At 45.2% G+C, this 9,436-nt stretch overlaps 1 protein-coding gene across 2 annotated transcripts in view; it reads left to right on the top strand.

Annotated features, from left to right (window-relative positions):
* The window catches only part of HRH1 (histamine receptor H1), a 110,685-nt gene extending 103,460 nt beyond the window's left edge, over nt 1–7,225 (top strand). For both annotated transcript variants that reach the window (XM_061397112.1, XM_061397113.1), the window contains one exon: nt 4,337–7,225. In XM_061397112.1, coding sequence (XP_061253096.1) covers nt 4,371–5,846 — 1,476 coding nt within the window. In that variant the 5' untranslated portion in view covers nt 4,337–4,370 and the 3' untranslated portion in view covers nt 5,847–7,225. The remainder of the gene's footprint in view (nt 1–4,336) is intronic.
* The last annotated feature ends 2,211 nt before the right edge of the window (nt 7,226–9,436 follow it).

The raw sequence follows: 9,436 nt of genomic DNA on the forward strand, positions 1-9,436 counted from the left end.
GCAGAGAGTGATGGAGCAGAGGGCAGGGCTGGGTCACAGGAAGAGAAGGGGATGCTAATGAAGCCGTCACAGGAGGCACCGGCGGAAGACTCAGATAGCTGCCCTGGCTGTGGCAGTGCAGAGCTGGAGGAGAACTTGGAAAAACACGTACAGCGAGACTCTAAAACAGACACTCTGGAAGAACCTTTGGAGTTCACCGACTGCACCTATCACATACGCCCCACGAGAAGACGCAGGCTGAGAGATCCCTCTGATCTGTCTTGGTGATAGAGCTGGGGCAAAGTCACTGGAAGGACTGATGCTGAAGCTAAAGCTCCAATACTTTGGTCACCTGATGCGAAGAGCCAACTCATTGGAAAAGACCCTGATGCCGGGAAAGATTGAGGGCAGGAGGAGAAGGGGACGACAGAGGATGAGGTGATTGGATGGCATCACTGACTTAATGGACATGAGTTTGAGCAAGCTCCAGGAGGACAGGGAAGCCTGGTGTGCTGCAGTCCACGGGGTCACAAAGAGTCAGACACGACAAGGTGGCTGAACAACAACCAAAAAGTCAGTGCTGTTCAAGTAGCTCTTTTCCAGTGAAGTAACTCAAGAGTTCCTTCCATAAAGATCAAATATCTTAGGGTCTTGTTTTTTTTGTTTTTTTCAGTTGAAGTATAGCTGATGTACAATATTATGTTTATTATAGGTATAACTTATAGGCACACAGCACGGTGTTTTCGTATTTTTATAGCTTATTTATAGTTATAACATGTTGACTATATTATCTGTGTTGCACAGTGTATCCTTGTAGCTTATTTGTTTTATGCACAATAGCTTGTACCTCTTCATCCTGTACCCACATCCTTGTCTCCCCCTTCCCTCTCCTCACTGGTAATCACTGCTTCTCTTTATCTACTAGTCTGCTTCTTTTTCTATTATATTCACTTGTTTGTTGTGTTTTTCAGATTCCGCATATAAGTGATATCATACACTATTTGTCTTTGTCTGGACTAAGTCACTAAGCATTTGTGTTTTTGCTGGGTTACTGTTGTTATTCAGTCCCTAAGTCATATTCGACTCTTTGTGATCCCATGGACTGCAGCATGCCAGACTTCCCTGTCCTTCACCATCTCCCAGAGTTTGCTCAGATTCATGTCCATGGAGTCAGGGATGTTATCTAACCATCTCATCCTTTGCCACTCTCTTCTCTCTTTGCCTTCAATCTTTCCCAGCATCAGGGTCTTTTCCAATGAGTCAGCTCTTCGCATCAGGTGGCCAGAGTATTGGAGCTTCAGCTTCAACATCAGTCCTTCCAATGAATATTCAGGGTTGATTTCCTTCAGGATTGACTGGTTTGATCTCGTTGCTGTCCAAGGGACTCTCAAGAGTCTTCTCCAGCACAGTTCAAAAGCATCATTTCTTCAGTGCTCAGCCTTCTTTATGGTACTACTCTCACATCTGTACGTGACTACTGGAAAGACCACAGCTTTGACTAGATGGGCCTTTGTCGGCAAAGTGATGCCTCTACTTTTTAATACTGTCAACTAAAAGATGTGTGCAACTTGAGAGCTGTGAGCTAAGTTTTATTTGGGGCAAAATGAGGACTACAGCCCAGGAGACAGCCCCTCAGATAGCTCTGAGAGACTGCTGCAAAGAAGCAGTTGGGAAATGTCAATATATACGATTTTGGTGACTGGGAAGTTCAATGCAATCGAGAGCTTACTCTACAAAAGTTTTTCTGCTAGTCACAAGGAGCTCATGTGACCATGAAGGGATTTAGTGTTTTTCTAAATATGAAGAGATACAAGGATTGGGATCGTGAAATCAGTTCCTGAAAATATCTAACTATCTGAAGACCTGTCCCACCAGATTCCCTGGAGAACAGAATGCCTCACTGCACCCTGGATTCCTTCAACAGAGGGGGTTTCAGGTTAACAGCTGCAGAGGCACAAGGTTCAGTCTCCACAGAGGCAGATGGCAAACGCTTGTTCAGTCACTGGCAGATGCTCTTGGCAAGTACCGATTTGTAGTTGACAGGCAAGTACCAATTTGTAGCTGACAATATGCTGTCTAGGTTTGTCATAGCTTTCCTTCCAAGGAGCAGATGTCTTTTAATTTCATGGGGGCAATCACCATCCGCAGTGATTTTGGAGCCCAAGAAAATAAAATCTGTCACTGCTTCCACTTTTTCTTCTTCTATTTGCCATGAAGTGATGAGACCGGATGCCATGATCTTGGTTTTTTGAATGTTGAGTTTTAAGCCAGCTTTTTCACTCTTCTCTTTCACCCTCATCAAAATGCTGTTTAGTTCCTCTTTGCTTTTTGTCAATAGAGTGGTATCATCTGCATATCTGAGGTTGTTCACTAAGCGTAATACGTTCTAAGTCCATCTGTGTTGTTGCAGATGGCAACTTTTATTCGTTATGGCTGAGTAGTATTCCATTGTGCATACATATATAATATGCGACAGTCTTCTCGATTCATCTGTTGATGGACACTTAGGTTGCTCCAGTATCTTGGCAGTTGTAAATAACACTGCAGCGAACGTTGGGGTAGATGCGTCTTTCTGAGTTAGTGTTTTGTTTTTGTCAGATGTACACCCAGATGCGGAACTGCTGGGTCACATTAGTTTTTTTAAGGCACCTCCATACTGTTCTCGATAATGGTTATACAAATTTACATTCTTACTAACAGTGTATAAGGTTGCCCATTTCTCTACATCCTTACCGACATTATTTGTGTTCTTTTTGCTGATAGCCATCTGACAGATATGAGGTGACGTATCATTGTGGTTTTGACTCACATTTATTTCCCTCATGATTAGTGCTGTGGAGCATCTTCTCATGTGCTACTTGGCCATCTGCATGTCCTCTTTGGAAAAATGTCCATTAGGGTCTTCTGTCCATTTGTTAATCAGGTTCTTTGGTTTTGTGTGTGTGTGTGTGTGTGTGTTTCCGATGTTGAGTTATATGAGCTGTTTGTATATATTCAATATTCACCTCTTTGTCAATCATATCATTTGCAAATATCTTCTCCCATTCGGTAGACTGTCTTTCCATTTTGTCCATAGATCCTTTTGCTGTGCAAAAGAATTCAAATTTAATTAGGTCCATTTGTTTTGGACTGGGTTTTGCTTTTTATCTTTAAAAGTCATAAGAATATAGCTGTCTAGCCAAGAATTTATCTGGTGTTGCCTTAATGTAGAAATAATGTTTTTTGCTGAATTATCAAGAGACATTTACGCTGTTAGTATTTCTCAGTTTTCCTTAAACTCATACCACTTTTTGATTGATATAAAAATCTAACAACACCTTCTGTAAGTTTTAATACCAACTGTGACCTCCACCCCAGTTGAGGATCAGCTGTGGCAGTCTGTTCTCAGTATAGTCCCCCAGCAGAGGGTGTGTTACATATTACTTTGCATAGTTTATGTAATGAAAAAAAAATCAAATATAAAAGTGAAATGATAAAAATGCTTTCTCAGACAACATAATCCTATTCCCATTTGAGAACCATTCATCTAAGCAGATTTTCTACATTTATTTCATGCTTTGTGTGCGCTGGTAACCCTCCCTTATATTGGTTAGCAGTGCTTTAGATGCAAGTAAAAACTCTCACAACAGTGACTTAAGCAAAAAAGATATTGAAGTATTTCTCATAATAACCAGCCTGGTGGAAGAAGACTCCAGGGTCAGCTCAGCAGCTCAGTAACAACTAGACTCTGAGTTGGCATCTCAGTGGTTTTCTTGGTGTTTCCCTGATGGCCCCAAGATGATTGCCATTGCTCCATGCATCACTTCCTATCACAAAGAAGAGGGCAAGTAGGAAACACCCTTGTATTCATGTTGCTCATTTGTCAGAGAGGAAGAACTTTTCCAGATCCCCAGTTCTGCCATGAGACTGCCCCATCTACCTCGTCAGCCAGAGGCACGTCTCACACCCACTCCCAGACCAGCCACTGGCAAAGAGAAACAATGGCACCATATGCAGCTTAGACCAATCATGATGCAACCTACCTCCCAGCACGTGTGTGCAACAGGGGACTTGTCCAAACCTCACCTCGTTTTAGCCCATGCCCCTCCACTAGAATGTGAGCTCTTTGAGGACAGAGGTTTTTGCTTTGCTCACTGCTGTATTCCCAGCACCCAGTACAGTGCTCAGCGATGCAATGAATAGTCAATGATTGAAGGAAGGAGGGGATGGCTAAGGAGGCAGGGGGTACAGGCTGCAGGTAACCAGCAGTGTCTATCATCCTGATTGCACACAACCATGGTTTGATGCCTGTGACAGTGCTGAGTGATGCTACTGATCACGGGACCTCTGACCTGAATCCTTGTGTCTTTCCCCCCAGGAGTGAGCCGTAGCTGGAGGCTACACTTGTGCCAATGACCTGTCCCAACTCCTCCTGCGTCTTTGAAGACAAGATGTGTGAGGGGAATAAGACTGCCCCTGCCAACGATGCCCAGCTGACGCCCCTGGTGGTGGTCCTGAGCACCATCTCCTTGGTCACAGTGGGACTCAACCTGCTGGTCCTGTACGCTGTGCGCAGCGAGCGGAAACTACACACCGTGGGGAACCTCTACATCGTCAGCCTCTCAGTGGCCGACCTGATCGTGGGGGTGGTCGTCATGCCCATGAACATCCTCTACCTCCTCATGTCTAGGTGGTCCCTGGGGCGTCCTCTCTGCCTCTTCTGGCTTTCCATGGACTATGTGGCCAGCACGGCATCCATTTTCAGCGTCTTCATCTTGTGCATCGACCGCTACCGTTCTGTGCAGCAGCCCCTCAAGTACCTGCGGTATCGTACCAAGACCCGAGCATCCATCACCATCCTAGCCGCCTGGTTTCTCTCCTTCCTGTGGATTATCCCCATTCTGGGCTGGCGTCACTTCCAGCCAAAGACCCCAGAGCCCCGGGAGGACAAGTGTGAGACGGACTTCTACAACGTCACGTGGTTCAAAGTCATGACCGCCATCATCAACTTCTACTTGCCCACCTTGCTCATGCTCTGGTTTTATGCCAAGATCTACAAGGCTGTGCGGCAGCACTGCCAGCACCGGGAGCTCATCAACGGGTCCTTCCCCTCCTTCTCTGACATGAAGATGAAGCCGGAGAACCTCCAGGTGGGCGCTAAGAAACCGGGGAAGGAGTCCCCCTGGGAGGTTCTGAAAAGGAAGCCAAAAGACACCGGGGGTGGACCTGTCTTGAAGCCACCATCTCAAGAGCCAAAAGAGGTGACATCTCCAGGTGTCTTCAGCCAAGAGAAGGAAGAGAAGGATGGAGAACTGGGCAAATTCTACTGCTTCCCGCTTGACACTGTGCAGGCGCAGCCGGAGGCAGAGGGGAGTGGCAGGGGCTACGCAGCCATCAACCAGAGCCAGAACCAGCTTGAGATGGGTGAGCAGGGCCTGAGCATGCCTGGGGCTAAGGAGGCCTTAGAGGATCAGATCCTAGGTGACAGCCAGTCCTTCTCCCGGACAGACTCGGACACCCCCGCAGAGCCGGCACCGGCGAAAGGCAAGTCGCGAAGCGAGTCTAGCACAGGCCTGGAGTACATCAAGTTCACTTGGAAGAGGCTCCGCTCGCATTCGAGACAGTACGTGTCTGGCTTGCACATGAACCGAGAGCGGAAGGCCGCCAAGCAGTTGGGTTTTATCATGGCGGCCTTCATCATCTGCTGGATTCCTTACTTCATCTTCTTCATGGTCATTGCCTTCTGTGAGAGCTGCTGCAACCAGCATGTGCACATGTTCACCATCTGGCTGGGCTACATCAACTCCACGCTGAACCCCCTCATCTACCCCTTGTGCAATGAGAACTTCAAGAAGACCTTCAAGAAAATTCTGCACATTCGTTCCTAGGAGAGACTCCCAGGGGATGCAGCCAAGTGACGCTTACTGATGTCCCTGAAGGAAGTGAAGGAGGAAGCCTGTTGCGTTGCCAGGCACCTGGGCCTTCTGGAGTCGGAAGAATGGTCTTAGGGGCTGGGGAGTTTGGAAGGTTCGTAGGCGCAGTGGGAAGAACAGCAGATGGTGGTGGTCAGCAGAGAGATTGTACTCTGAGAGCCGAATGTTTGCAAGAGACTCAGATCTGTCCAAGCTCTCCTGTTTCTCGGGAATGTGGGGGCCTCAGGCTCACACTCTAATTCCAGCTTTCACACTCAAATTATTGGGCGACTCAAGGGACCTGTGGGTAGAGTTCCAGTGGAACTCTGGAGCCTTCTTCAAATGGAGCTCCACGTCTGTGGAGCAGAGACCTTAGACATGCAGATAGATGCTGTCCCTGACCGGGGTCACCTTGAAAGGCAGGACAGCTACTCCACTGTGACTGCCACATCTCAGAACACCTCTCTTCTGAGTCTCTTTTGCAGCTTTCTCCAGATCCAGTGCCTGAACCACCGTGGCTGATTCCACTGTATTATTTCTCACTCATGCACATCTTAAGAGTTGATGGGAAATGACGCAGTCTGCACATCCATCATTTTCAAACCCAAATTCCATTCTCCTATTAAAGAAGAGGTTAAATGCCTCCCTCAAAGAGAAAAGGAATATTTTTTAGATGGTTGTATATTAGAAACGAAAAAAGAGGAGTGGGGAGAAGAAAGCCAATTGCTTGAGGGCTGTGCCAGGTTGATGTCATTTAAGCCCCATGACACCCCACAACAGGAGAATGGTGTTATGAGAAAAGCCAAGGAGGAACAGCAAGGTGCAAGAAGGGACCTGAGATCACACAACTAGTTATAAGAAAGCTGGAGCAAACATCCTGTGGCTTCAACTCACTGTAACACATTTTCTCCAAAAGGCAAAAATTTGTTCTATTCAGTATACACACACACACACACACACATTCATAATGCCTGACAGTGGTGGCAGTTCACAGGAGTATATTGAGAGGAAGAACAGCTGACATAGAATGTGGCCACAGAGGTGATACTTGAAGAAGGAACAGTATACTTTTTCATCTGGGAATTCTGCTGTGTTTATCCAAGAAACATCATCATGTACTTTTATGGTCATACTTTTTAAGTCAAAACTTACAAAGGAATGGGAACAGGCAGTTTTAGCTGGTGTTTATGTTGCAATCTGGTTGTGATTTATATGCTAAAACTGGATGTTAAACTGTAATACATGTAGCCAGTGGGAGTGTCTGTACAAGCTGGTGTTTTATGTCTCGTGTTCCTGTTTGCATGATCTGTTAAAATGAGAGATTTTTACCTACTAAAATATGATCTTTGAAGCTATACTGTTATAAGGTTGATTGATTTAATTCTGCCTTTCTGAGTCTCTTGGACTTAAGAAGATGTACTGAAATGTAATGTTAAATGGTACAAGATTTGATACAAGGTTTCCCTTTGGTTTCTGGTCATATTTGTAAATGTCTTTAGAAAAGGACTTACTTTTTACAACAAGCTTCCCTCTCTACTTTGCACCTCCCAAAGCTCTTCTCCTTCAAAACTGGAGGAAGCCAGAGACTTTTATCCTGTTTTGGGTTATCCTGGTCTGTTTCCATGTCAGAAACCAGAAGAGTTGCTTCCTGGGTCCCCTCTGGACCAAGGAGCACTTTAAAGTCTTTCTAGAGACACACCCCACAAAGACAAATGGCTAAGTGCCCATTCCCGATATTGGTGAACAGTTAAAGCACCTAGTGAAGCCAAGTGGTCACAAGTTCAGACTGTGGTCAACAAGATCTGGATTTGAATCTGACAAGAACAAAAATGGTCAGGATAATCTGCCGCTGCATAAAAAACAAGGTTCCATGCATTACTGTGTATGGTGTTTATGGCGCTTGCAGGGTAAATGGTACCCAGTGGGGACTCAGAGTTTTAAAGTATACTGAGCATATACTTCATGCTTTACCACTTCTATCTAATCTTTACAACCTTGTGAGGCAGATTTCTGTGGTTTTACAAATAGGTAAACCATAGCACAGAGGGATTAATAAGAACCGAGTCTAAGACCTGATTCTGGAATGGGCTTCCTTTCCACGGTATCAACCTGTTCTTCCTCCAGCTCTCTGTATGATTGAATTAACTGTTGAATTCATGAAAGGCAGTGGATGAGCGTGCAGACATAACTCAGCCTTAGCCCACTCAGGAAAGAATTAGTGGCTGATGGCTTACACAAAATCCAGTTGAAACCAGGCTCTCTGCTCCAAATAAAAAAATAACTGCCTTCTTGGGAAAGGCTGTTAAGAGAACTTGATTACAGATTAAAACTTGATTATACATTTTAGATTAAAAAGAAGCCACCCCCTTGGGTTTCTCTTTATGGACTTAAAGCTGATGAGCTTGAACTCAATTCCTCCCCTGACCAGTGTGCGAAGCTTACCAAACATTGGCTTCTTTTTAACAATTTACAGGGTTTACAACAATGCGTGTTGGATGAGTTTTTTAAGAGCAGTTTTCTGCAAGTTGTTAAGTTAGAGTGACAGACATTTGTTTTTCCTCACTGCTGCATGTTGAGGAAGGTTCCATATGCTTTGTCCCCAGATCACTGCTATTGCAGGGAGAGGCCAAGTGGCAGAGAGGGGAGCAATAGAGGTGAAGAGACTGCAGGTGAAGAGGGGAGAATGATGGGTCAAAACACGAGGAAACCAGGGGAGGTGGGGGTGTTACTGAGTCCAAGCTCCTACTGCTCCCGCATGACAGGCCAGTAAATCAAGAGATGAGTTGTTTGAGCAAAGAATACTGACTTTACTTTGAAAACCAATGGACCAAAAAGAAGGTGGACTAGTGTCCCAAAGAACTGTCTTCCCTGAGTTAGAATTCAGGCTTATTTTATACTAAAAGGGGAGGGGATAAAAGAATATATTCTTCACTAATGTGTTCATAGTTTAAATATATTCAAAGGAAGAATAAACCCACCCTTAGCATTTATTTTCATCCTTCAGTTCAATTCAGTTCAGTCGCTCAGTTGTATCTGACTCTTTGCGACCCCACGGACTGCAGCACACCAGGCTTCCCTGTCCATCACCAACTCCCGGAGCTTGCTCAAACTCATGTTCATCGAGTCAGTGATGCCATCCAACCATCTCATCCTTTGTTGTCCCCTTCTCCTCCCACTTTCAGTCTTTCTCAGCATCAGGGTCTTTTCCAATGAGTAAGTTCTTTGCGTCAGGTGGCCAAAATATTGGAGTTTCAGCTTCAGCATCAGTCCTTCCAATGAATAGTCAGGACTGATTTCCTTTAGGATGGACTGGTTGGATCTGCTTGCAGTCCAAAGGACTCTCAAGAGTCTTCTCCAGCACCACAGTTCAAACACATCAATTCTTTGCGATCAGCTTTCTTTGTAGTCTGAAGGCAATATGAAAACCATCAATTACATCATCATATGAATCTATAAAAGCTTGCAAAGCCATTCCATCCAGTAGAAATTGCCATAAACTTTCAACATTGCTATGTTAATGTTACTGCAAAGGCTGGGTTTGCCTTTTGGTGCATGTTGAGCCAAAA

This window comes from Bos javanicus, chromosome 22 (genome assembly GCF_032452875.1).
Source record: "Bos javanicus breed banteng chromosome 22, ARS-OSU_banteng_1.0, whole genome shotgun sequence".
Lineage (NCBI taxonomy): Eukaryota > Metazoa > Chordata > Mammalia > Artiodactyla > Bovidae > Bos > Bos javanicus.